General features: G+C 42.3%; 1 protein-coding gene across 1 annotated transcript in view; it reads right to left on the bottom strand.

Moving 5' to 3' along the window:
- The window catches only part of LOC145404270 (putative neural-cadherin 2), a 171,483-nt gene that overhangs the window by 8,259 nt on the left and 135,619 nt on the right, over positions 1-27,605 (bottom strand). Inside the window, 14 exon segments of the mRNA XM_080275791.1 lie at positions 4,377-4,519; positions 6,310-6,499; positions 7,537-7,727; positions 10,143-10,334; positions 11,324-11,485; positions 12,191-12,294; positions 12,737-12,952; positions 14,466-14,678; positions 15,552-15,774; positions 16,135-16,487; positions 17,174-17,347; positions 18,615-18,777; positions 20,640-20,806; positions 22,886-23,088. Coding sequence (XP_080131917.1) covers positions 4,377-4,519; positions 6,310-6,499; positions 7,537-7,727; positions 10,143-10,334; positions 11,324-11,485; positions 12,191-12,294; positions 12,737-12,952; positions 14,466-14,678; positions 15,552-15,774; positions 16,135-16,487; positions 17,174-17,347; positions 18,615-18,777; positions 20,640-20,806; positions 22,886-23,088 — 2,694 coding nt within the window.

Below are 27,605 nucleotides of genomic sequence, written 5' to 3'. Positions count from 1 at the left end.
TGTAGTGGTATGCTGCCTGGCTCTCATCTGAGAGTCCCTGGTTCGATTCCCAGCATATTGGTAATTTACCAGATGATTTTTCCTGTGTACAGTACAGGTTTCCCCCTTCATTCTGACTTGCCGTAAGTGTTTGGGATAGATTAAAAGCATCTACTTGCCCGAGTGCCAGGGGGTTAACTCATCCTCTTGATGCCCACAGTGGGGGCGGAGGGACGTTGGTTACAAGATTGTGACAACGTGAGTTAACTTTTACCTGGTCGTGGTGTAGTGGTATGCTGCCTGGCTCTCATCTGAGAGTCCCTGGTTCGATTCCCAGCATATTGGTAATTTACCAAATGAACATGTTACAATCGTAGGTAAACAATGGGTGACTGACAGATGAGACAGACAAAGGAAAAATTGGAGACATACGATGAAGGGTGGAATGGAAGGGGCAGGGGGAAGAAAGTGTGATGGAAGGGTGGACAAGCAAGTACAGAGAAACTGGAGTTACATAAGGAAGGTGTCAGGGAAAGGGCCGAGAAAGAGGGGGTGGGGTAAGGCAGTGTCATGGAGGGTGATAGATGTGTTAGGGGAGGGGGTGGGACTGGCAGGGAGGGTTAAGAAAAAGGGGGCTGGGGTGTCAGGGGAGGGGTTCGGGCAGGGGCGTACCTAGAGATATGGGGGCCCGGGGGGCTAGGTTCTTTGCGGGGGCCCCCCAAAAGCTAGGGCCTGCCATAGGTATACTGTAAGAGAACTGTGGGCAGGGTTTATAATGTAACAGTTTAACATTCGTTATCCTTGCCATAACTGATATTTAATTACCAGAGTACATTTTTCTGGTGTGTTTTACAGCGTTATTAATGAAACTGGTAATTATTTTTTACGCTGATGTTACGATGTAGCAACCCACCTGACCTCACCCTACCCAGCCTAACCTAATCTAAGGTAAACCTAACTCATCAGCACCAATAACAATTATCAGATTCATTAAAGCATTAATACTATTGTAAACACATCAGGAAAATATATTTTGGTCATTAAAAACCAGTTATGGCAACTTCTAAATATTCTCCCGTAATCCTCCCAACTCTATAAAATTACAAAAACGAAAAATAAATTATATTTATATAACCTATTACAATAGAATGTATTTCCAATAATTTATACGCACAATTAGTCATGGACAGAACTGTTGTTTGTTATAAAAGCCAGTTTTCAAGAGCCGGCGGCGTCGCACCCACCGGTTTCTATGTCAGGTGACGACTGAGATCGTGAGACGTGTCTCGAATGTATCGGAAGATTTAGGCCCACCGCTTGGCTGCAAGTTGCCAGATATCTAATGCTCAAAACTTATCTAATATCTTAGCCAAGATTGTCGGGATGATAAATATATATATATTTTTAAATATTAATAATAAAGCTTATAAATTTTTAAGACTTTTGGGGGCCCCCCCTCAACTGGGTGCCAGGGGGGCAGTTCCAAACAGCCCTCCCCCACGCCCCCTCCTCAGGTACGCCACTGGGTTCGGGCTGTCAGAGAAGGGAATGGAGTTGTCAAAAGACAGGATGAGGTGTCAGGGAAGGGGGTGGGATGTCAGGGAAAGATGGAGATGTAGGCTGAGGACAAAACTGGAGGCTTCGAGGGTGGGTGGTTAATCAAACGTTCCGATGTAAGGCAACATACAAGTACTGTATGTATAATAATGTATTGTATATTAGTGGGATACAGTAAAACATCCATTTTGCACGATCAGTACCATGGCGTCTTATTAAATTTGTATCCGTGCTACCTCCAGGCGATTTTTTCTTTTCAATTTTCCGTTTTTCTTTTTTTCTTACTGCTTAGGGAAGGTTTTTTTTGAGCTGAATGGGTTAGATCCTATGGCCACCTCTCATCGAAAGGTCTATCCAAAGCTGAGTAATACACTGTGAAGAGAGCAAGCCTAAACTCTAAAAGGCATCGTGGTAATAATGCTTTAACCCTTCGTGGGGAAATGGGGTTCCTGCGGACCCCAGCATGTTTTTAAAATGTTGCCATTAAGCCATTTTTTACTTTCCTGGCCTCTCATGACTTTTATTGTAGATAGTTATTTTATATCCTCATAAAATTTGAACAAAAAATCTCGCACGATTAAGGATTGACATTGCAATAAATATCAGTGGGGTCCACCAGGACCCCACCTGGCCTTTCATGTGACAAATTTTTTACATATATTTTTTTCAGTTATTTCAGATTATAAACATTAGGACAATGTCAATACCAGTAGCAAAGTTTTATGCCTCAATGGCAGTGGCAGAAGGTGACCAAGAAGAAGAAAATTATGCAGATGGTGATTTATCTGTATCCGACGCTGATGATTATGAAGTGCTTGAACGACCGGACAGTGAAATTAGTATGAGTAGTATTGAGTATGAGTAGTATTGAGTAATAAAAGAGGTACAAGGTAGGGTAGTGGATGTTGGAGTGGCCCTGGTGAGAGAGGATAGTGTTTGGAAACTCCCTGTACTGTTGTTTGCAGATGATACTGTGTCGTTGAGTGAAGACGAAGGGGAGCTGCAAGGCTTGGTGAATGAGTTTGAGAGAGTGTGTAGGAAACGGAATCTAAAGGTGAATGTAGGGAAGAGTAAAGTGATGGTCTTTGAGAGAGGTGAAGTCAGTGAATGTACAGCGAGGCTGGATGGTGAGGAATTGGAAAATGTGAGTACGTTTAAGTACTTAGGTAGTGTGATGAGTAAGGATGGAGGTTTGTAGGGTGAAGTGCTTGAAAGGGTACAGCAGGGAAGAAAGGTTGCTGGTTCTTTGAAAGCAGTGATAAGAAACAGGGAAGTGAGCATGGAAGTGAAAAAGTTACTACATGACAGTATTGTGATACCAACTCTAACGTACGGAATTGAAGCTTGGACGTTGTTGGAAGGACACAAGTCAAGAGTGAGAGCAGTGGAAATGAGTTATTTAAGAGGAGCCTGTGGAGTCACATGGAGAGACAGGCTGACGAACGAGGATATAAAGGAGCGTTGTGGTGTTGATGTGGATGTGATAGGAAGCGTTATGAGGAACACACTGAGGTGGTTTGGCCATGTGGAGAGGATGGAGGGTGAAAGACTGACGAAGAGAGTGTATGTGAGTGAGGTGGTGGGGGAAAGAGGGAGGGGGAGGCCGAGGATGAGATGGAGGGATGGGGTGGAGAGGTATATGAGAGAGGGGGGTGTGAGTTGGGAGCAGGGGAGTGAAATGGCGGGGGACAGGGCGACTTGGAGGCGATTTGTTTGTGGCCACCCCAAACGGGATTGAGGCGTCTGGCAATAGATAGATAGATAGATAGTATTGAGTCTCCTGTGAGTGCTGATGATAATTCTGAAAATGCAAGTGGTGGTAGTAATACAGAAGATGCTCATCAAGAGGATAAAACAAGAAATTGTTGTACCAAATTTGAACATTATAAGGATACTTTTATTTTATGATCATGCTGATTTACTTTACACATGAACTTGTTATTAATTTGAGAACCTGTTCCAAGAATACTGACAATCAGACATTCAAATAAGTGTAGAATCAGTACTTCCACACTCAAACTTTAATAAAATTGTGATAAACTGAAAATTTTTAAAAATAATAATAATAAAAAAAAGGGACACTTGGTGGGTTGGTTCCACGTGCCGTGTCCTGGGCAACATATGTACAAAGTTAAGTAGATGTAACTTTATGAATATGGCAGAAATACACCGTTAAGGTTTGGGGTACGCTGGGACCCCATCGGCCTTCCGTGTAACTTGGTAACCCCTTGCCCATGAAGGGTTAACAATTACGTAAATATCAGGAAGCTCATGAACAGCGAATCTTCGACAAGAGGGTGAGATGGAAAAACAGGATTCCAGAAGTATTAATGATGTGTGAATGATTGTGTGGCCCACATTACTGACCATTCTGGTTCTCCCATTTTTATCTTTCTCTTTTCTTGCTTCTGAATCTAATTAGGCGAGAAAGAGGGTCAGGAAAAGGCAGAAAGGGAAAAAATAACCCATGAAATGATCTGGTTTCAGACAATATTTGCTTGTAGATACATGAAACAGAAGAACACCTCATCTACGCAGCGCTTGGATAAAGGCACGTGTCGTTTGGTCCTAGCCATCCCTCACGTGACTTGGCATTAGACTCTGCTTGGATAGATGTTTTTATTGTTGCTGTTGTTAGTGTTACATCGGCCTCATCTAGATGTGAACCATGTAACCTACAAGTTGAAATTGCTTTTCTCTTGCAGTCCACCATCCTTCTTATAAGCGGACAGGGAGTGAGGTGAGTGACGTCCATATAGCTACAGGTTACAATGGTGCCATTGAATGAATGCGCCCCTCTCCAGCACCAGTTTGGCAAATAAAACATAAAATCAGCTCACCAACAAAAGGCTTGGGACAGAGGCACATGTATCCCGGCTCGCGGTTGACGCAGGTGCCGCCGTTGAAACATGGCGACCACAGGCACTCGTTGACGTCCCTGCAGCTGCCCGTCTCCCTCAGTAGCGTGGCGCCTTCACCACACCTGCACCACGCCCATGTTAAGTATTAGTGTTATTTTGTTACTGGAATTTCAAGACAAATTTATTCTGCTTACGATTTTTTTATTGTCCTAGTATGGTTAAAATCAGTTTTCACATACCCTATCAGGACGAGAGTGATTAACTACTTTATTCTTCTTACCGAAAGAGGCATTTCATCCGAATTGCTGGTATTTTATTCACAAAAGAGACAGACACATTTTCTGTTATAGACGTGTTGTAGGCGCATTTAAACCTTTTGGTATAATACCTTTGTAATTTTATTTTTGCAGCCTCCATAGGATTCATCATCCATATGTTTGTAGTTCTCATGCGTTCTCGTGTAAGGAAAGTGCAGTAATAGTACAATTATTTGTATCTCATGACTTAATCAGTTAAATGAGACTGTCAATTTGCGTATGATGAAATATGAAATTACACGGTAATTTTTTAGGATGGAAGATTGGTTCAGTCTCACTACACTTTAAAATTTCCATTTACCAATTGTTCGTTATATGAACATTAAAAAAGTAAGTGGACGTTGAAAGAGTATTTAAGAATGGAACTGATTATTTGTGTCCACATACATTCATCCATCCATCCGTCCATCCATATATATATATATATATATATATATAATTACAGCGCATGAATGTTTTCCGGTGCAAGTATGATGCAGTGCTCTGGCAAATGTTGCAATGCATGTTATTAAGGAAGATAGCTTGTGTTGGCTTAGTAGGGAAACTCTTTGGAAAGAGCTGTAATTATTGCCTCACAACGCTACTCGAAATATCACTAGCTACCTCACCACACAACTCTATACTTTGTTCCATACTCTTTATTTTACCACACGTTCCACACCATTCCCTACCCCATACTATAACTCCCTATCCTACCACACCACTTCTTACATTACCACACCAATCTCTGCCTTACAACACTACTCTCTGCCTCATCACACACGCTCTACTTTACACCACACCACTCCTTACCTTACCACACCACTCCCTACCTTAGCACACACTCACATTCCCTACCTTACGACACCACTCCCTACCATACCACACTACTCCCTACCTTACCACACCACTCCCTACATTACCACACATTCTCTACCTTACCACACACACTACTCAACACACAACTCACCGCTTCACCACACCATTTGAGAGAGAGAGAGAGATGTGTGTGTGTGTGTGTGTGTGTGTGTGTGTGTGTGTGTGTGTGTGTGTGTGTGTGTGTGTGTGTGTGTGTGTGTGTGTGTGTGTGTGTGTGTGTGTGTGTGTGTGTGTGTGTGTGTGTGTGTGTGTGTGTGTGTGTGTTGAGAGCGAGAGAGAGAGAGAGAGAGTAACTGATATTCATGCCTCTCAAATGTTTACGCTGGGGAGGGGGTTGCGACAGACAGAAACCAAGTGATAAATGAATAGCAAAGTAGATACACTGATAGAAATAGATAGATTGATAAATTGATAAATGTACAGACAGAATGATGAATATAAAGGTAGACAGACAGACACACTGATAGATGGAAAGGTAAACAGACTGACAGGCAGATAAATTGTAACCCATACTCATACTTCCTCAAGACATCGACGCAGGTGAGAAGGTCGAGACAGACAGGCGAGTGAAAGACAGACAACCAGAGAGACAGATAGATAGATAGGCAGACCGGTAGACAGTGACATGTGTAGAGAAACAGAAGAACGGAGGCCGATAGATAGACAGCCAGCCAGAGATAGACAGACTGGTAGACAGTGATAGATAGATTGATAGACAAAAACAGGTATGTACTAACCCACACTCATGCCTCCTCCAGACATCGACGCAGGTGAGAGGGTCGGGGCAGGTGACGTTGGTGCATGCTGGGGGGGCGATGCAGGACGCCCTTACGTTAGTGAACATGGCTGCTTGTGCGAGGGGCGTCACATTCACCAGGGGCGGCAGAGGAAGACTCGTTCCTGACACCCGTACGTCATCCAGGCACCCTAGCAAAGGAGAGAAACTTGTCACGGAATGCTAGTGTTTAGAATGATGATGATGAGGATGGCAGTGAAACCTCTGAATTCGGGTGATGCTCTTCTTAGTTTATTTTTGGCGCTATCTGACGATTATATTCATCTTAGGAATGATCTATCGTGCTGAATGGGTTTATTTAGACTATATCGAACCCCTCTAACTGTGAATGTTTGTCTTGAGCTGAATAAAAGCGTCAGGGAATGACAAGTAAAAACTAAAAAAAAAAAGAAAAATGGCTCAGTGGGATTAAAAAGCCTTTGGTATGGCGTTGATCCCGTTCACGACGATGGCGTATTCCTTTTAATCAGGCTACCACAAACGAATTTACTGGACTGATGTAGGGTATTTAAAGGCAAAGGAGTCCATTACGAAGTATCTAACTCCTCCAGTCCAGCAAATCTCGTCTATGCTGAATAAAATCGCTTGGCGTGGTAAGGAAAAAAATAAACGATCATGTGGAAAGGGTAGGGCCTCTTCCTGTGTCTAATACTGCACAAATGATTTCTTTGTTCGAGTGTCATTTCAGACCAGTGTCTACATTTCAAGACAATTTTGACAGCTTTCGAGTCTGCTGTTGAAGGTTGTAGCCGAGTGAAGCTATGGAAACTTCAAACCTCAAACAAAATCATCGTTTCCTGTTTATTTGGCTACTAAAAGACTCATGTGCTTTTTCCAAGTTTTGGAAAAAATGACCCGGCCTTGCTGGTTTTACTTATTTTAGGAGTAAAAAAAAAAAAGATTCCATGCAAGGGGTGGTGAAAGCAGAAGAAAAAAGGCAGGGTGGGGAGTGCGTGGGATGCGCTGGGATGGTTGTGGGAGGTTGGACGGAGTGAGAGATATACACCATGTGAAGATGAGCACTTTCAGCTCTGTGAGTTTTGCAGAGCAGTCGATTGAATAAAGGTTTCCTCACACAAGAAAGGAAGAAATTAAGTCAACAAAGTAGGCACATGCTTCTCACGTACACATTGCTCCTCTAGTAACATTAATTCATTACTGAACCTACCTTCTCTGAAGTCGTTGTGGACCGTGTGAAGGCTGACCCCTACGTACTCTGGCCATCCCCCTACGAGCACCCCTTCATGGCGGTCCACCAGGAAGGGCGCGGTCCAGCCCAGTGGGGAGGCGGGAGTCGGCGTGGCGTTGTAGAGTGGTCCATCACCTTCGTCGGCCACTACCTCCAACCACTCCCCATACCTGCACCGTCAGCAAGGGAAGTTATGTGAAGGAAAGACAGGGTGGATAAGTGAAATACAAAGGAAGAGAGGCACAGTGGAGCAAAAAAAGTAGAGAAAAGGAAAGGCACGATGGAGAGAAGCTTAGAGGAGGAGAGGCACAGAGAAGAAGAAACGTTTAGAGGATGAGAGGCACCGGCGAGAAAAAAAGTTTAAAGGAAGGGGGGTATGGTTGAGAAAAGAACAATCATTAGCATAACCTTTTCAGTACAACAGCTTGTTTCCATTATTATTATTATTGTTGTTACCTCCAGAAAGTTTTATTCAGCGTGGAAGGAAGGAACAATGAAGAACTAGCACCAAACCATAATGACTATATGGCACTGTAGGAGAAGAGGGAAAATAATGGCCGGATGAAACATGGAAATATCAAGAAGATAGGTAGAGTAGAAGAGGACAGTAAGGAAGGACTGGAGACAGAAAGGCCTTTTTTTAGTCTCCTCCTACGACAAGCAGGGATACTAGGGCAGTATTTTCCCCCTCCCTCCCCAGGGAGGAGTTATACATAGCTGTCATTGGTCCCTTTATTACTAGTGTGTTCTCTTTAGTTAAATTAAATCTTTTGCCCTAGTTACGTAACATTTTTTTCCTCTAATACGACCCCTCTAGTTAAGAAGAGTTAATGAAGACTGTGTCTAACCTCTCCAGTTTGGAAATGGCAAGAGAAATGTAAACAGCAATCATAGTGAAGAGATTGTCTCCTTCAATCCTACGACGTATTATTTTTCTCGTTTTAGCCACCTCTAGATCAGGGGTTCTTAACAGGGGTTATCCATACATCTGGGGGGTATGAGGACAATAACCTGGGGGTATGGGACTCCTTCTCTGAACAAGTAAAAAAAAAAAAAAAAAAAAGAACTGCAGTTTTCCACAAGAAAATAAATAGGATTAAATTCTAATGATTTTCTTTCCTGTTCTACGAATATTACTAGTTATCCACGTGTAAAGTAAAACCAAGCTATTGGCTTCTTCTGAAGTCAAACTGGCACCTAAAGGGGCTGGTGATGATGACGATTTCAACAGTCTGGCGAAGGGGGTATGGGGACATTGTGGACAATCCACTGAGGTCTGGACAGGGTAAAAGGTTAAGATCGCCTGCTCTATAGATAACTTCTTTTTTTCTTTCAGCTTAGGGGAAATGTTGTACTAAAGGGGTTATCTTGATATCTCCAGTTACAAAATTCTCTTCTAGCGAATAATATCGTTTGGCCGCATGAGTGATAAAACGAAAAATATGTCCTCATAGTCATGTTCAAAGTAGGTCAGTGTATTTGGAAGGGGCCCAAGGGGGAAGGGGGGTTGACAAGTGGAGCGAGCTTTTTACAGATGGATGCTGTAAGCCCCCTCCGGTAAACATTTTCGAAATCAGACTAAAATGTGGCAGTATGCAAATGGCAATGGATACCAGAGCACTAATCATAGGTTCAAAAAGCAGTATTCTCAATATCATAGACATACCTGTATTCTAGAACTAAAGATGTATGGTACGTGCCATCTTCAAAGTCTCCACGAAATCGAAAACTCTATGGAAGTATGTCTCAACATTTTCTTGCAGATGAGATTTAAAAAAAAAAAAATGTTTATAAAGTCGACATTTTTAGGTGTCAATAACATAAACCCACACTACAAAATGAAACTAGCATGGCTAAAAATCATGTGATAAGTTTTGGGATAATATTACTAACTTAGCAACTTGACTCCTCTTCACAATATGACGAACATCGTTAACAGGTTGCAAGTGAATTGCTGTCCCTTAACGTTCAAAATTAAATTAATAAAAGTTACGATTTTATTTGATATCTGAATGATGATACATAAAAAATAAATATATCCGTATTAACTATAACTAACACATTATCTGAGGGGACCTTTTTAAGACCCACTGTACCAATATCCATTAGTCTTCTTTGTATTTGAGAGGGCTAGCTCCCCCCCCCCCCTCCAACCCAATAGCATTTCAAATTTTACCTACCAGTGTAGATAGATTTTTAGTACTGTAATATATTTTCTTGTTACCAGTAAGCAATTTCACTCAGCTTTGAAAACAGTTTTCGAACAGGAGGGGTTAGACACAGCTTTCCTTAAACCCTTCTGCATGAGAGTTCTCCCCTAAACTGAGTATGACCTGGTGGTAACAGACTGACAATGAAAAAGTACGTAATGCGTATTCTTTAACCTGGTCAAGGTCCGTAACCCCTTTCAGTTCAACTGAAAGCCAAGTGCAGTTAGAATGGAGGCTCGTTTTAACTTCTTCACAAGGAGACTAATACCTCCCTTACCAGTAAGACTAATCGAATTTTAGGGAGCCATGGCTTAGTCTTGAAATTAAGGGACTGGCCCAGTTCTGTGAGGGAAAAAAACAACAACTATTGTTTACCTGTTGGTCCTGACGCTATGCCAGGTACCGTCAGAAAGATGTGCGCCTGAGAGACAAAGGTGTGTGGCGGGGCGGGGATGGAGTAACAGTAGGACACACACTCGCCCGCCCACCAGCTGCAGCAGGAAGCGGTCACGTCCGTGGTGGGACGTCACTGCAAGCAGCTGCCCGGACGACTCCCATGTGCGAAACCTGTAAACATTTGGTTTTATTAGAAGAGGAAGAAGAAGAAGAATACACGAATCATTGAAGCAGACAGTTTTTGCTACGTCCCAAGCCTTCCGTCTAATCTACAGTTCAGGTCCTTATATAAGTTCTAAAATAGGAACAGGCCGAGGAGAGGAAGGCTTTGTTCAATGATCTCATGGCCAGGCCAGGATAAAACCTGGGATTTCTCAGTGGAGAGCCAAGTGTGCTTTGGATTACACCACCGCCATTCCCTTTGCCTAAGTGAACGAAATAAGGAATATAAATCGTATTAAAGCTGTTCTAATTGTTATGCTCCATTACAAGAATGTAATATTTTCAGGCACTGAGAATTTGGATAATTTTGAAAGAGGCATGTTAATAAGCTCAAATAGCAGACACTATCTTTCGTGAAAAATCTAAACTATCCCTTTCAGTAGTTCAAAATGTCATTCGTCAAACAATTTTTGTTTGCACTGTTGCATACTTTAGGTGTTTTGCTTTATTTTGTTTATAAAAGGTCTCGGTCTTATGTCTAAAATTTAAATCGCGAAGAAGGCAAGGCTCATACTTTGAAAACATTTTCTGATACACACGACAGAGACAACGTGCTTATCTTTGCTGACTGCACTCTGTAATGTGGAAAGTAGTCTAATGGTTTACAGTATAATAACCATGGCAATTCCATTTAATATATGCCAAAAATTAGGAGCTTCTCTTTCTATTTCACTTTGCATGGTACATATATTCAGCTGGTAAACTTATATAGTTAGTCTGACTGTACGTGACAAAGATTGTGTCCTCTTTTAGCCTAGTATCTGTTATTTAATGGCATAATAAGATAATACAACATCCATACATCATATTCCTAACGTATCTTCATGGCTAGCAACACACTGTACTAATCTTCTATAACAGTTCAGCAATCGATTTCGAGAGGTACTTGTTTTCTGTCGTCAGATTGAACTAACTATACTAGAAAACACTGCACTAACCTCAGCTGCAGGGAAGTGGTGTTGGGTGAGGGTGCGTGAGTAAGGGCCATCTTGACATAGCTGTTGGCGCCGAAGGATGCCGGGGTGGTCCTCTGGTCGCAGGCAGGTCCAGTCCAGCCAGGCTCACACTCACACGCTCGACCTTTCCCACCCTCCACACACCTCAGGACATCACACCACGTTAGTCACTTACTACACACCGTTAGTTTTGTCGTAAATTTCTATTAGCTGTTGGTACGTTACACCGGCAAACAATATGACTTGGACAGAATTGTTGTATATCTTTTTTTTTTTTTTTTTTTTTACACCGTCCTAGAGCTGCATCATAACCTAATGCTGTGTTGCCATATTAATCCCCCTCTCCTCCTCCTCATCATCATCATCATCATCATCCTCTCTCATGTACTTCATTCCTGCTCCATCCAGACGATTTTACTTAGTTTCGGGGAGACTTTTCAAACTGAACGGAGATGTATTTTAGTCTTCATCAACATTTTCGCTACTGTAGGACTCTCTTAAGCTGAACAAAATCATCTAGAGGTAGCAAGAACACAGTATAAAAAGATGTCCTCAGGGTGAAGGAATTCAATGCCTGTCTCAGTAACGGCATTAATAGTAACAGTAGTAACATTATATTTTGGGAAAGAATTATATGGTGCTTTGAAAGTTTCGTAACACTTCTTCCTTAGGTATTTATTCAGCATATTACACCTCAGCATTCTCTTGCATTTCAGTGCAAACGATGTTGATATTAATACAGTTTAATTAACATGCAAGAGAATTTTAAGATATACAAGAAAATAATTGCTGGGTAAGAGGGGCCACAAGGCCTGTTATGTCACTTAGAATGAGGTCGCTAATGCTTACCTGGCATGACTAGAGCAGCGTGTCCCAGAACGCAAACAGGCCTCGTGGTCCGGACACCCAGGAAGACTGTTTTCACTCAGCACCTCCTTGCCCAGATCACGCAGCTGCACGGGAGGGAGGTCACGCATCATATTACAAGGGAAAACTAGTAAAAATCTATTCCAGATCAGAACTGCACTTGGCAATGACTTACATCCTTTCACACCTCCCCATGCATTCTTACGCTTAACACCATACCTGTAACTGTACTCCATACCAAATTGGAATTATAGTTACTGATGATGGTGATTAAACGAAGGTGTATGGACAGATGTGGAAGGGTGTTAGTCGCGGCCGAGCGCATTTCTAATTTGTCATAAACTATAGCTATTATTTCATAACATCTCAAGGGCCTATTGAATCATAATGCACCAGAGTATTCCCTTGCTTCTATAACATGTATAAATAACTTCCCTTACTGTAGGCTAGCCTCGAGTCCCTACACCACGAGAGGAGTAATGTAGGATTGGCTGTAATATCTTGAGGAAGTAATAGTTCTTTCCCCACCTCTCCGTTGATGCGCAGGTTTTTGATGCAGCCATGGAAGCCTGCCGAGGTAACGGGTGCTGGCCAGCCGTGACGCTCGTGGCTGGGCGGTGGGTGCCTCATTCCACCCACCTGCAATGGCGCCACCACCCTCAGCCCTCCCACACCCGCCACCAGGGACGCCCACACCCGGCACTCACCCCCTCTTTCACATGTATCCACGATCATCTCTGCACGCTGAGTAGAAAAGGTAAATACTATATTCTTGTCTTTTAAACCTGTTCTAATATTATCTTCCATCTTGAATGTGAATTGTAAGACAAGATTAACACTAGTATGTGGTGCTAGTCACGATGAGGTGTTATGGAAATGATGAAGAACCGTTGCACTGTCTTTATATGCCACTGAACCACGTGGAACAAGCTGAAAAAGAACTAAATACAGATATGAGATTCCCTCATGTTCGTTGACCCAGTGGATTTCGTAACACTTATTCCTGAGGGATTTATTTAACCTCTTCACCTAGACGACTTCACATTTGTCAGTCTTTGCTACAGACAGGAGATTTTATTTAGCTTATGGGAGACTTTCTGAACTAGAGGTGTGAGACTTACATTAATTAATTCCTTCAGTAGTAGAAGACCGTTACCAGGCTTTTGTTTTTTTGTTCATCTTAGGAATAGACTCTCGTTTCGATTTTTTAAAGGCTCCATCTTGCCCCTCCAGTTTGGAAAATCTATCCTAAGTTGAATAAAATCGTCAAGAAATGGGAAAAAGAAACCCAGGGCTCAGTGACTTAAACACTGTATAGATAGCCTACAAGACCGCCGTATTCTCACTGGTTTTGATTTTGTCATACTCCTTTCTTAGCAATATTATTTTGTCTTTTAGATCCGAAAATCCTCTTTTGTATATTACTTATGCATATCACACCAATACTAACTCCTTTAACACGGTGACATGACAGCTTTAGTTATTTGTTGTTGTCCACGGATTTGTTACTGTGTTGGTTGTTTTGGAGAGACATATCAATCTTGGGAGTTAAATTCGGTGTTCATTAACCCTGTCAAAGCAAGAGATCACTCCTAATCTAAATAAAATCATCTTAAGATAGCAAAGTTTAGAAGAGAAAAGACGTCATCTCATAAAGAAGTTAAATGGCATGCAAGAGAATGTCAAGCTGCAGTATGTAAAATAAATAAATGAAGAAGAGATGCTACGAAGGCAAACATCAGTGAGAATACTATCTAAAAAAGCAGGTAATAACATGCAGGTATTTTAAGCCTGGGATACTAAAAAGAAATATATTGGTCTTGGCTGAATCAGACTGTTGTGCTCTGTATTTCAATGGCAAAATAATGCAACTTATATCATTTGGTTACCATGATGCAAAGTGTTTTCATTTAATTACATGAATTCATTGGTCTTTTTTTTTTTTGCAATGTATTATTGCTTCATCCGAACGATCTTACACAACTTATAGAGCTCTATGGTATTGAACGAGTTACTGAAGACTCTATTTAATCCCTCCTGCTCGAAAAGTGTTACATATGCCGATTAAAATCTTCAGGAGACAGCATGAATATAAGGAAAATTATATCCTCCGGGTGAAGGGGTTAAAAATATTAAACATTGGAATAGTTAACCATGGCAGTACCAGACACATGTTGTAATTCCCTGAGTTTATTCCCCCAATCCAAACGTTGTATTGGAGGGCCGTGGCCAATATAGCTATGTTGTATATATATACCTGGTGTCCCCATATCACGTCCAGCCTGTGCCAGCGACCGTCAGCGAGGGAGGGGACGCTTATTGCGGGCGAGGACGTGTTGGCGTGGTGTGGGGGAAGCGGTGTGGTGGTTGTGGTGGTGGCGTGTGTCTGGGTTAGCAGCACCGGACTTGTGCCCAGGTCCAGCATCACACGCGGCCGTCCCTCTACCAGCTCTACGCTCAGCACGTCCTCCTACACCCAGCATTTGTTATGAGTTAGATCAGTGGTATTGAAAAGGTTTGCCAATATCATCATTAACAGCATCATCATCATTATCATCGTCATCATCATCATCATCATCAACAGAGTCGTCTTCATTGTCGTCGCGTCGTCCTGACACCCTTTTTTGCTACCTATGGATGGGGTGAAGTTTGCCTACAAAAGGTTTTAAAAACATTTTATTCATTAATATGGTTTTATAGATGCTGGAAGGAGATGCTTTCACGTGGTGGGACCGATATAACTACAGCAGATAGGTGTCCTGCCCACAATTCCTTGCCTATCCTGTGAGAGAAGGATGGTGGACTGCAGAAGAAAAATAACTTCAGCATTCAGTCACCGGACTCAAATTCAAATGAACCTGGGACCACAATACCGTATGTTAACAAGACACATCATTCGACACTCTTCATACAAGGAGGAATAACAAATAATAAGACGAGGAAAACATGGTATATCTCTTCCATGTCCTCCTGCCCAGAGCATTTTTATCAGCGTACTGGTGCTTGAGGTTTGGATTAAAAACGTTATGGAAATACTTTTATTAAAATTATTATAACCTACGGTTACCTGACTCCCAATTCAACACTGGTCCAGCTGAATAAAAAAAAACATGCAATAATAATGGAAATGTGTGCAATAATATTTCTGTCTCTGTCTGTCTGTCTGTCTGTCTGTCTCTCACTCACACACACACACACACACACACACACACACACACATCTGTCCTAGCACTCTCGTAATGCTTATAAAACTGACATGCATTAAACAGGAGAGTATGTCTGACCATTAGTTTACAGAGAGAGAGAGAGAGAGTCTACCTCTGTGGAATACTCGTACAATCACCTGGACAAATCGTGAGATCGGTGTAAGTGTGGGTGTAGGTTCCGGTGTTGGTTCAGGTCCGGCGTAGAGGAGAAGGCACGAAGAGCAACTGGCACGGAACTGCAACGTGAGGTGGACGTGACTGCAGCTGGGCACGGGGGACACCCACGCCCACCCCTCACCACCGAACCGCCGACTGAGCTGCTTACAGATGGACCCACTCGTGCCGTGCGGACACACACAGCTGCACCACAAAACATAAAACACAAACGTAAGTGTATGTATGTGGGAAGGGGCATACATTGGTATAAAGCTCTTGCGCTGTGATGAAAACATTGCTTTTCGATCGACTGATTGTACCGATTTTTGCAGCTCTGTGTTTTATATGCAGAATGTATTGGGATGTGTAATGGTATTCAACTCTTATTAATACTTTTATATATTCGTTGTTTAGGTACCAATTGCAGAATTTGTATATGAAATTATTATTCATTGAAATCTTCAGGTCAATTTGAATCGAAATTTTAATTAAGCTATATATATCTTGTTTCATGGAGCTTGAGTGCCATTGTTCTTGTATACAGCAAGATATGAAGCAGCTGACCTTGGCCCACGAGGCTTGGCTATGCAGCGTCCCCCGTTGAGGCAGGGGTTGGGTTGACATGATGTGGGACGGGTGACGGCTGCCACACTGGGCTCCTGACTCACAGTGCTCCCTGATGCATCATCATCCAGCTGCTGTTGATGGTGGGGCTTCTGGTGCTTCTGCTGAAGGATCTGTGGCTGGCGAATGCGGCAGCTGCACCCGTCAGTGGCAGTGACGAAGCGCGGGGTAACGACTGCGGTGATATTGGCGTCCACCAGCCAGGAGCTAGACCCACCAGCCCAGCCAGGGTGCAGTGGCCGCAAGCACACACCCACACCAACCTCACCCACTGTTACCCCTAACTCTTCCATCTGTCAACATTTCATCAGCACCTCGTTAACAAACGTCCATGTTTGCAATAGAATCAAAAGGCTGGGAAATATGTCAAAGGAAAATAAAAGACAAGAAAGCCCCAAAACTGCTAATAAAGGGAGGGAAGAAGCACAGATGATTAAAGCCATATTATGGAAATGAGTTATATAGCATGAGGATGAACGACGTAGACAGTCATAAGATTGAAATGCTGTTTGTTCTCCGGTATGACAAAAGGGACACTTCGGAGATGAGTATTTCAATACACTGTCAACACTTTATATTACCTTGGATGACATAAAACTAAAGAGATTATTCCGGTTTTACCTATATTTAGTCACTTGTTTGGGGATTTCTCCTAAGCTTAGTATACTCCTCTGGCAGTAGCAAAAATATGGTGCTTGTCACGAAAAAGTTCTATGGAAAGAATGTAGAGCCGTAGTTTTGTCTTGATTTGCCACGTAGTACGGGAAATGTTACAAAATGACAAATTTCTTCGCCAAGATATGTTCATGTGCGTAGAAAATTATCATATCGTCTAGTGGCTGTCCTGTTCATGATGCTGTATTTAATCCCTACCTTATGGGAGTTCAGTATATTGGTCTGACAGTAGCGAGAACAGAATGTAAAAGTCGTTATCAAAGTGTAGGGGTTATCAAAGAAAAAATATAAGAGTGTGAAGTACCCGATGTTTATGGAGGAGCAGGAGTTGGTCTAGTGGCTGTCGTGGTCTAGATGCCAGCCACACTTGTGAGGTGCCGCCCCTGTCCCGACCCTCCAGACTCACCAGCACCACCTCACTGCCCGCCAGCTCCTTCACCGCACGCACCACACCATCCAGCCCTGTTGTGCCGCCCACCTGCTCAAAGCAGCAACAAAATTTTAAGGTGATTTGCTTCATAGCACGTTATTTCATCCTGAATTCAATCGTAGCCTATGCTATAATTATTTAAAAAGAATTCCCATACTGAGAAGCATTATCGACAAATATAGCCGATATTTAATGACTACAGCAACCTTAACTTGAAAAAAGAACAAGAAAAACTTTCCAGTACCTGTATTTATGAATACAATCTCATACATATAAAACTCACTTCAACTTTTTACTTCCTATCAGCAGCAGAAGAAACTTTGACAGAAAAATGAGAAGTGCAACCGCTGAAAATAATTCTTCCCTCGAAACCAAGACTAGTTTTTGCAGGACGAACATGAAACATGAGGAGATTCTGCACTCTCCTCTCCTTTACTTCCAACAAAAATTAATCTTACTTAAAAGTGCATCGAAAAAGTAAATACATATATATATATATATATATATATATATATATATATATATATATATATATATATATATATATATATATATATATATATGTGTGTGTGTGTATATATATTATTCTGCAGAAGATTTTGTTGGTGAGGTGGAGCCAGAATTTCGAGGACTTGAATAATGTGCGAATGATTACTCTTTCCTTTTTATACTTCTTGTATCCTACTGCATCCCATTTTTAGGAGACAGTGTGAAGACTAGGAGGACAATGTTGCTGCTGTTGATGATGTTACTTAACCCCAGTCTTTCTGGCCATGAAGACCTGTCGACAACGAGTACGCAACTGCTTCTGTGGGGCCGTCCTTTAGGTACAGTGCAGTACATACACCGTATAAGAATCTGGCGCACCCTTCTGGTAGACACCTCCTCGCCAGGGTCAGACCTGGGTTCTTCCCCATGGCAAGGTTCAACGAATTATGAGCAGGCTTGGCTCCTGGGTGGACACTGCAGCTGCTTAGCTCCAGCTAGGGTGCAAAACGCCACCTCGCCAGCACCAGGATTATGATACATACTGTATCTAATGTTTAACATGTTTTTCGTCCTTTCTGTAGAAATAAATCTCGAATACGACGGGTATTAGACACAAGTGTGTGTGTGTATATGTCAGGCCGAATGGAAAAAGTATGCCCACATACTGTACAGAAATGTTCTTTATTGAGTCGAAGTCTGGCTGGAACTACTATATCTTCCCATTAAAAAAAAAAAAAAAAAATCCACAAGTGAATAAAAGTTTTCCATTTGAAGAATTCAGGTCAGTGTGAAATCAGGACACCCATGCCAGTCCAGTCCCACTTACTTTGCCTCGTGTGACCAATTGCAGGGGCGAGTGTGATGTGAGGGTGACGGGGACGGCCCAGGGCACCACGTCGTCACTGAGGCTGGTAACGTGCACGGTGACGTTTGCTGGGACCTCTGCCTGCCCATGCTTGGTGTCACTCACCCAGAACTGGAGGGAATACCTGCAGGAAAGTGAGATGTCTGGTATACTGACGTGGTGATAACCTTTTCATCTCGGTCAGTCACTATACGAATGACTGGCAAAAAGGGAACCGAAATTTTGACCCAGTATACGCACGCTCCAGTCAGTTAAAGGTTAGTATTTTCCAGAGAATAATCATGACCAGTATAAGCAGTTACACTTTTGAGTATAAAAAATTTAATAAGGTATTACAAAAGGTTTCTGTGCAGGAGGAGACGGGAGGTATGTGCGAGGTTTGTGACTGTATGGTGTGGTAGTGTGTAGCGTGACAGTATGACAGGTATGGCAGTTCAAGAGCTGAAAATAAGGTTAGTAGTGTACGAGATGCTTTTAAGATGTGTGGCAGTGTGAGTTGTGTGTGAAGTGTGACAGTGTGAAATGCGGCAGTGTAAGATGTGTGTGAATTGTGACAGTAATAGGTGTGGAAGTGAGAGATGTGTGTGAAATGTGGCAGTGAGCGGTGTGATAGTGTGAGATGGTTGTGAAGTTGTAAGTGTGAAATGTGTGTGAAGGCGGTAGTATGAGGTACTGCGATGTGAGATGAGTGTGAGTCTTGACAGTATGAGATGCATGTTAAGTGTAGCGGTGTGAGATGTGCGTGAGGTGTGGCAACATGAAATGATTGTAAGGTGTGGCATTATGAGACAAAGCAGGGTGAGATGTGTGTGAGGTGCAGTAGTGTTGTCATCTGCACAGTTATTTTTCTGCCATCCTGTACTTTGTGTTTGACTCAATGCAATCCTTCACTACAGTCACAGCTAGGCCATCACTAACTTTAAGCTAATTCACCCACATGGCCACGGAATTATAACCGATATGAGGCACATGACACAATACAGTCTTGTAAAACTTCCTCAGTACTATTGTGGTTTCCAGTTAATTATGCACATGACACTTTCCAATTAATGAAGCCCATGACCCATTTTCTTACTTGACTTCACGGTCCTTTATCTGGATGAGTAATAAATGCATTTTGTGAGCCACACATAACAGATGATATTAGGTGCGTATCCAGTATGAACAACAGAGATTATAACATTGCGTATTACAAGCCAATTAAAACAGGTAATAGTAACGTGTGTGTAACAAACCATAGATACTATATGTGTCTATGGTGATCAGTGGAAGTGAATAGAGGTGAATGCAGCATGGGTATAATGACGTGCGCATAACTGGTGGTCACAGCGTATGTATCCTGATAAAAAATTATATAGTGTGCTTATCCCTTGTCACAGGTGATAGAAATGATTAAAAAATCGCAAAGAAATCGTGAGCGTCTCAGACCACATGTAACAGATGATAACAGTCACGAATTGAAAAGAAAATTAGAAAGGAGCCACAGGATAGCATCAGCATCCTAGGCCACAGATGAGAGAGCATGTTTATCGACAGCCACGGAGAGTAACTGGATGTCTCAAACAAAAGACGATACCAACAATGTGATATTGAGAGGTATAAATAATAACAACAGTAATTTCTCGAAGCATAGACTATAATAAAAGCATGCATTCTAAGAACCACAGATAACAACAGCACTAGCATTCCGAGCCACAGACGACAAAATAGCATCAAGTGTACTGAGAGTAAAAGTATCAGAGATAACAGCAACAGCATGCATACTAAGTCATATATAATAACAGCATTAGCACTGCTTAACACTTATGATGGCAACGGCATGCGTACTGAGAACGACAGATAATGAAATCACTAATATGTCGAGCCACAGGCGAAAGCAATCCAGTGCATATTAAGAGTCAAACAGTCACATATAATAACAAAATTAGCATCTTGACCCACAGATGACAGCAGCATGCGTACTGAGAGCCACAGATAATAACCCACGTGCCATCTCCTGCACGCGCAGCCATTGCGAGTTGACCGGAGTGGGGATCGAGGGTAAAGAGGGGGTGTGGGGTGCGGCGGGCCCACTCCCACGTCTTCTCCCCCGCGTCCCAGTCGTCGGCGTCATCCACGTACACCCGACCCAGTGGCACCCCGCCCTCCTGACCCTGAAGGAGAGTTAGGAAGGAGAGTGGTAAATAAACATTGCTGTTGTTTTTGTTGCTGAGTAACCCCTGTCTGTCCGGCCGAGCTGACCCATCATCAACTGCAGGAAAACAACCTTCCCTGCTGGGTCATCCTGTGCAGTGAACTGATGTTCCCTTGTCGTGGGCAGCATCTCGCCACAGCGAGGCGCGGGGAAAAGTGTGGTGGGTTTGTCTCCAGAAGGTCGCCTCAGTTGCTTCTCTTCACTCTGTTAACAGGGGTGCCATACTAAGCTCCACATCACCCTATTATTTGACTATACGGTTACAAACCATCGTTGTAAATGGTTTCCAGACTTACAGGAAAGTATTATGCTGTCTCCCAGTGTCCAGCCCCCTGAAGTAGAAAGAAGAGTAATGACGCGGTCAGCAAAGTACTGGTTTTCCAGTTATATATAGATGCAAGAGCCAGGATTTCGAAGGCTTGAATTATGTGTGAATGGCAGTGTGGTCCATTTCAGTGGGCAAGCTGCTTGATAAGTTCCCTGCTTTTCTGCAGTTTCCACCCCATCCCCCACGTACAGCCCCTGTGGCACCCAGCCCTTCTGACTCTGAGGGAATGTGAAGAAAGGGGATAAGTAAGCCGTGATATTGCTTCTCCTCTTATGGGTACAAACTATGGCCCATTTTACTGGCATGCTGTTTGATGATTTCCCCCCCCCCCACCTCCCCCATCTCTCTCTCTCTCTCTCTCTCTCTCTCTCTCTCTCTCTTTACTGTAGGGCTGGGATTATGAGGTAGGCTATAAATAAAAGAAGTTGATGATGAGTTGTTCTAGGAACTATGAGTGTTCCGAGCCAGAAAACAGATGATATTATGATGCAATATTTTTTCTTCTTTTCAGATAAAGCGCTGACGACTTTTAAATTAATCCATGGAGTATCGAATATGAAGTTTATGATAATTCACACGATGATGCAAGGCACTTATTGTTCTTAATGTTTAATATGTGTTGAGAATATCTTACTGCCTTTTCGTCCTAGGAATTGTCGTATTATATTTACTGCAAGAACTAAATCATCAACTTTAACATGATCATCATGACCATGATCATGATGATCATCATCGTATTCAATTCGTTATGATCATCATCATCATCATCATCATCATCGTAATTCTATTCTCTACTCTTAAATCGGGAAGGTTGGATACAGAAACAGGAAATGGAAACCGTAAAAGTTGGCCTGAATGAGGAATGATGATTTGAAGACTTCAATGAGGACTAATATAAAATGGTATAAAGTTAGGTTTCCGTCTCTCAACTCGCATTGTATAGTCTATGACTTATATCTTTGCTTCTAACCTTCTTCAGTCCAATAACACTCTTTTTAATATTATTCTTGCTACCATGCAACGTTTTTATTCACTTTCAGACACTGCTTCTCGTACTGAATGTGGTAAAAAATTATCTCCTTTTAATTTTACAGTATTACAGCATATATTCTGATGTATTCTCTCAGTCATTTTACTGTTTCATCCAGTTTCACTCTTTGGGTGCGATGGGTGTTTCTGAAATGACTGAGGTCTTAGTGTTTGCTGGAATAAAGTACCAAGCTCATTACTTTCGACTGACACGTTAATTGAGATAAACTTTATTTATTTATTTATTTTTTTGCGGCGGTAGGTATACTTGAGCTGCAGAAAACTGCTTGACGTTACCTGGTAAGAAAACTTCACAGTTAAGAGGTTAAGAAAGACATCTTGGGGTTATTACAGAGAACACTGTCAGGGTTAGGTTAAGCTACGTTAGGTTAACTTGGTCTGGTTAGGTTAGGTTAGGGTAGGGTAGGTTAGATTTGCTTGAATATTATCTTAACATAGGTTAGGTTCTCTAATGTTATTTTCTGTGATGTTGAGTGTGGCCCTGATGCGAATTTTTTTTTTTTTCTCCACATGAAATTATCTAAACAACACACACACACACACATACACACACACACACAGAATGTAAGCCTTGTAACAGCCAAACTCGTCTCGAAAAATGAGGCAGTGTTCTCTATGAATACTCATCAATGGCTGAAGGGATAACTTTGAATGTCTTACTGTGATGCGCGTGACGTAGACAGTCTTGGCAGCGGGCTTCATGGGGTTGTCGTTGACGTCTGCCACAGTGACGGTGACGGTGACGGTGGCGGTGAGTCCCCCTCCGTCAGCCACCAGCAAGGGCAGCAGACGGGTGGCGGCCTCCTCGCGGTCCAGGGGCCTCAGTGACGTCACCACCGCTATACCGCGACCCTCGTCACCCTCTGCACCCAAAGCAGTAAGTAACGTAAGTAAACACACTCTGCACCCACGCCAGAATATATCGGAAGGACACACCCATATGTACAACACAGATTCTTAAACATACAATACAGGCGCACATAAAGTGTAAATACAAGTATACAAAATTATGATACATACGTATGTAGAGTAAAATGTATTCACAAGTTCATGACACAAGCACACACATGGAGCAAACATGCTTACTCATTCAGCACGGACAAATACACAGAGCCCACGTGAAAACACAGTACACACACACACACACACACACATCCACATGCATCACATATTCACGTATGCATACACGTTCAACATTTTATTCATATACATACAGTACACCACACACACGGAACTGCTACCTCACATACTACTGTGAATGAATATGCATTTATTTATATATTGCTTAACATCTGAGTGGTGCTTAATGCCAAATATTTCTCTGATTTCCTTCTCACATTTTAGCTGAACTCAGTATTTGAAATGCATTATTGATGTAGATTTCATTTCAGCCAAGACAATCAGTTTATGGTATTTTTATCCTATTTTCCCGCACTCACCCCGGATCCCTTGTCTTTCCTCCGGCGGACGATAATCAATACACGTCTCATTCCTCGAACATGAAGTCTCAAGTGCATTGTTTACCTTTCATCTCCAACCTCAGGCCATCGATCTCCCAGCTCATCAATCTTGTCTCCCGTCCTTCAGGTTTTTATTGGTGTTCCTCCTCCACTTGCCGATGGGGGAGGGACTCTGCCGGAGGGTGATATATCACTCCCTTGTGTCCCCACTCTTTCGTCACGCTCATGCGAGATACGGTTCATAAACTTGACGCGTGGGGGCAAAGAAAGCAATGCGAAAGGTGACTTCAAATATGTACCCTGCATTTACGGACTTTTGCGTATGCAGATGCCGTCAAGCCTCTCCAATTTATGCCGGCATGTTCCAGCACCTTGGCAGCCTGCAGCGCTTAAACATTACCACCCCTGCATTCCGCTTTTCCTTCCCTCTTCCATCCCCACCTCTTTTCTCGTTCTCTACGTTCCTACTTTACCTCTTTACTTCTCTCATTTCCTCTCCACCCTTCTAGAAGTGAGTGGGAAAAGGAGCGGGGGTGTGCATAATCCTGGTTAATAAATCCTTTATACTTCTGAGGTTCCGTACTCTAAGCGAGGCACCAACACTCTTGCTTACTACTGGTTGGCTAGGCAAAATCTCATTAGCCTTTGGTACGGTTTCAAGATGGTGCAAGCAAACTATTGGATGCAACTTTACAAACATTTTAGTATGCAGAGTGAGGAATAAGTTACTACTTAATTCTACCTTTCTCAAGGTGCATGGTATATGAGAGCAACTCGCAAGTATGTCCGTGCTCCTTCTGATGTTATTGTTGGAGATAACACTGATTTAAATTTTAACTCTACCAATGCTTCCTTTTTGCATTTTCCAGTTTCATTACTATTCCCTACGATGATCCATGATCCACTGACATCTTATTCTATCTAAACCATTCTTGTCCACTCTTCTCTCCCTGCACACTCCATTCCACCACCTTGTCTGCCTCAGTTATGGAGATTTCAACGAAGGGACATCAAGTAATCCACATTAACAAAGTTCTTTTCCTTGTTTAACTGTTGACCTATAACATAAGATGGGTGTCCTCTGATACCATATATCCAGCCTAACTCACTAGGACACCCTCTGCCCTCCATCCCTCACCGCCCACCTTCGCATGACGTACGCAGGTGGGCGAAGAATGCCCTTGTTTCTGCTGTAGGTGTATAGAATCCTTACATCTTCAAACGTACTGGTTGGCAGATATGTGTACCGCCTGTATGAGACAGCTGTTTGTGATAATTATGTTTCAAGTCGTAAGTGCGGTGACATCGACGGTTTTACTCAACCTTGAAAAGATTTCTTGTGGTGAAATAGTAGATCTTGTTTCTATCCCTTTGGCACCGACATGGCCTTCCCGAGTTAAGTAAATTCATATGGTGGTGGTAAGAATAATATGACCGTAGCAGTATCAGCATCGTTATTGGTAAGTATTCTCGTTCAGTTAGGAGGCTCCCTGACGCCTTTACCGTACCCACTAAATTGTTCTCCTCTGTTGCATACTGAAATCTGTATCAACAGAGTGAAAATATCTATCTATCTATCTATTGCCAGACGCCTCAATCCCGTTTGGGGTGGCCACAAACAAATCGCCTCCAAGTCGCCCTGTCCCCCGCCATTTCACTCCCCTGCTCCCAACTCACACCCCCCTCTCTCATATACCTCTCCACCCCATCTCTCCATCTCATCCTCGGCCTCCCCCTCCCTCTTTCCCCCTCCACCTCACTCACATACACTCTCTTCGTCAGTCTTTCACCCTCCATCCTCTCCACATGGCCAAACCACCTCAGTGTGTTCCTCATAACGCTTCCTATCACATCCACATCCACACCACAACGCTCCTTTATATCCTCATTCGTCAGCCTGTCTCTCCATGTGACTCCACAGGCTCCTCTTAAATAACTCATTTCCACGGCTCTCACTCTTGACTTGTGTCCTTCCAACAACGTCCAAGCTTCACTTCCGTAAGTTAGAGTTGGTATCACAATACTGTCATGTAGTAACTTTTTCACTTCCATGCTCACTTCCCTGTTTCTTATCACTGCTTTCAAAGAACCAGCAACCTTTCTTCCCTGCTGTACCCTTTCAAGCACTTCACCCTCCAAACCTCCATCCTTACTCATCACACTACCCAAGTACTTAAACGTACTCACATTTTCCAATTCCTCACCATCCAACCTCGCTGTACATTCACTGACTTCACCTCTCTCAAAATATCAATAACATAATTATTTAAACAATATTAAGGTGTAATGTGCAAAAAAAAAGAAAAAAGAAAAAGAAGTGCTATTAAGCTTGACACACTCCTCGAAGCTGAGGGCTTTGTGTGTGTGTGTGTGTGTGTGTGTGTGTGTGTGTGTGTGTGTGTGTGTGTGTGTGTGTGTGTGTGTGTGTGTGTGTGTGTGTGTGTGTGTGTGTGTGTGTGTGTGTGTGTTCTTGCACTTTCCATGCGTTTTTATTATGGTTTAAGAGAGACATTTCGTGTGTGTGTTCTTGCACTTTCCATGCGTTTTTATTATGGTTTAAGAGAGACATTTCGACCTGAAGAGGACAATTACAGCTTTAATTAACCCTTTCACTACTACAGATCCTTCCTAACCTGAATAAATTTCTCCGATAAAATTAGGAAGAATAAACTAAAAATTACGAGTACATCGCCGAAATGAAGAGGTTAAGAGAAAACGACCCATTGGCTGATCCGGTTCATCCACTTTGCCCCGGCAGGTGTCAGCATACAGTATTTAATCCCTTTTATCCTATGAGGTCTTTTCCTGCTTAATTCTTGCTACTTTTAGACGATTTTATTCTACTCTGGTAAGGTCTTTTCGTATTGAAGGGGTTAGTAAAGGATGTATCTAACCTCAAGAATTCCCAAATCTCTCCTGAATTGAATATGGTCGTCAGGAGGTTGCAGGAATAAATGAAAAAGTTTGTTACCAGATTGTTGGAGGATAACGCCAGAACTATAACTTTCACCTCTCCAGTACTTGTTATTATTATTATTATTATTATTATTTTGAAATCTGCATTTTCTCTTACGTCGTAATTTTACCACGAATGATGTTTTATTTCATCCTTTTTAACTCAATGACGAGGTGGTATTTTTTATTTTCATAATTGTCAAGAGTTAGCCACTATAAATTCCTAAACTTCAACATCTCAGTAAAAAGGCTATGAGTGTTGTTCTGTTCCTTGACTGTGTAGTGTTTCTCTCTGATGGCTATATTCGTCCTTATTTAGTAAGAATGGAGGTGAAAAGGCTGAAGACTGCCCTCAAGAATATATGCAAAGGGGATTGTGTTATTAAAAGATATTACTCAAAGTTCATGATAGACAAACATACATAGCATTAAATAATACCATAGATCGTGTTCTTCCAGTTATTGTGTAATGTTAATTATTCATTTCAAGTTATTAATCAAATGCTTAGTATCTGTACGTCTCAGGACAAACGTATATACAAGCAATGAAATGCACAGTTGAAGCTTTGGAAAGTTTATAAATACGACCCCCAAAACATTTACACTTAATCAGTTTAGTTCGTTCAGAAGGCAAATACAACAAGTGAAGGCTTTATGGAATGTAAGATCTCACGTTAAGTCAAGATCACATAGCACTGCTGGGGTTACAAGAGAGCGCTACCCTCCCAGCAAAGGTAGCTATCCAGGCACTGCTCGAACTATCCACCTCGCGATCTGGAGTCACACGCTCTACCACTGAGTCACCCCGCTCCCTTACAGCAAACAAACTATTATCGTTTCTCTGTCTGTTTTGCCATAAATTCTGAGAAAGGACGAAAGGATCCGAAATATTGTTCTGGAAATCTTTTCATGGTTATCATATATAATCTGTGGTAAGTTACTGTTTACACTAAAATGCCGTTCAC

Source organism: Coenobita brevimanus, chromosome 63 (genome assembly GCF_032717465.1).
Source record: "Coenobita brevimanus isolate Jiangsu-jjx chromosome 63, ASM3271746v2, whole genome shotgun sequence".
NCBI classification, from domain to species: domain Eukaryota; kingdom Metazoa; phylum Arthropoda; class Malacostraca; order Decapoda; family Coenobitidae; genus Coenobita; species Coenobita brevimanus.
Note: the sequence above shows the minus strand (reverse complement) of the source record. Positions and strands in the feature narration are given on the sequence as shown.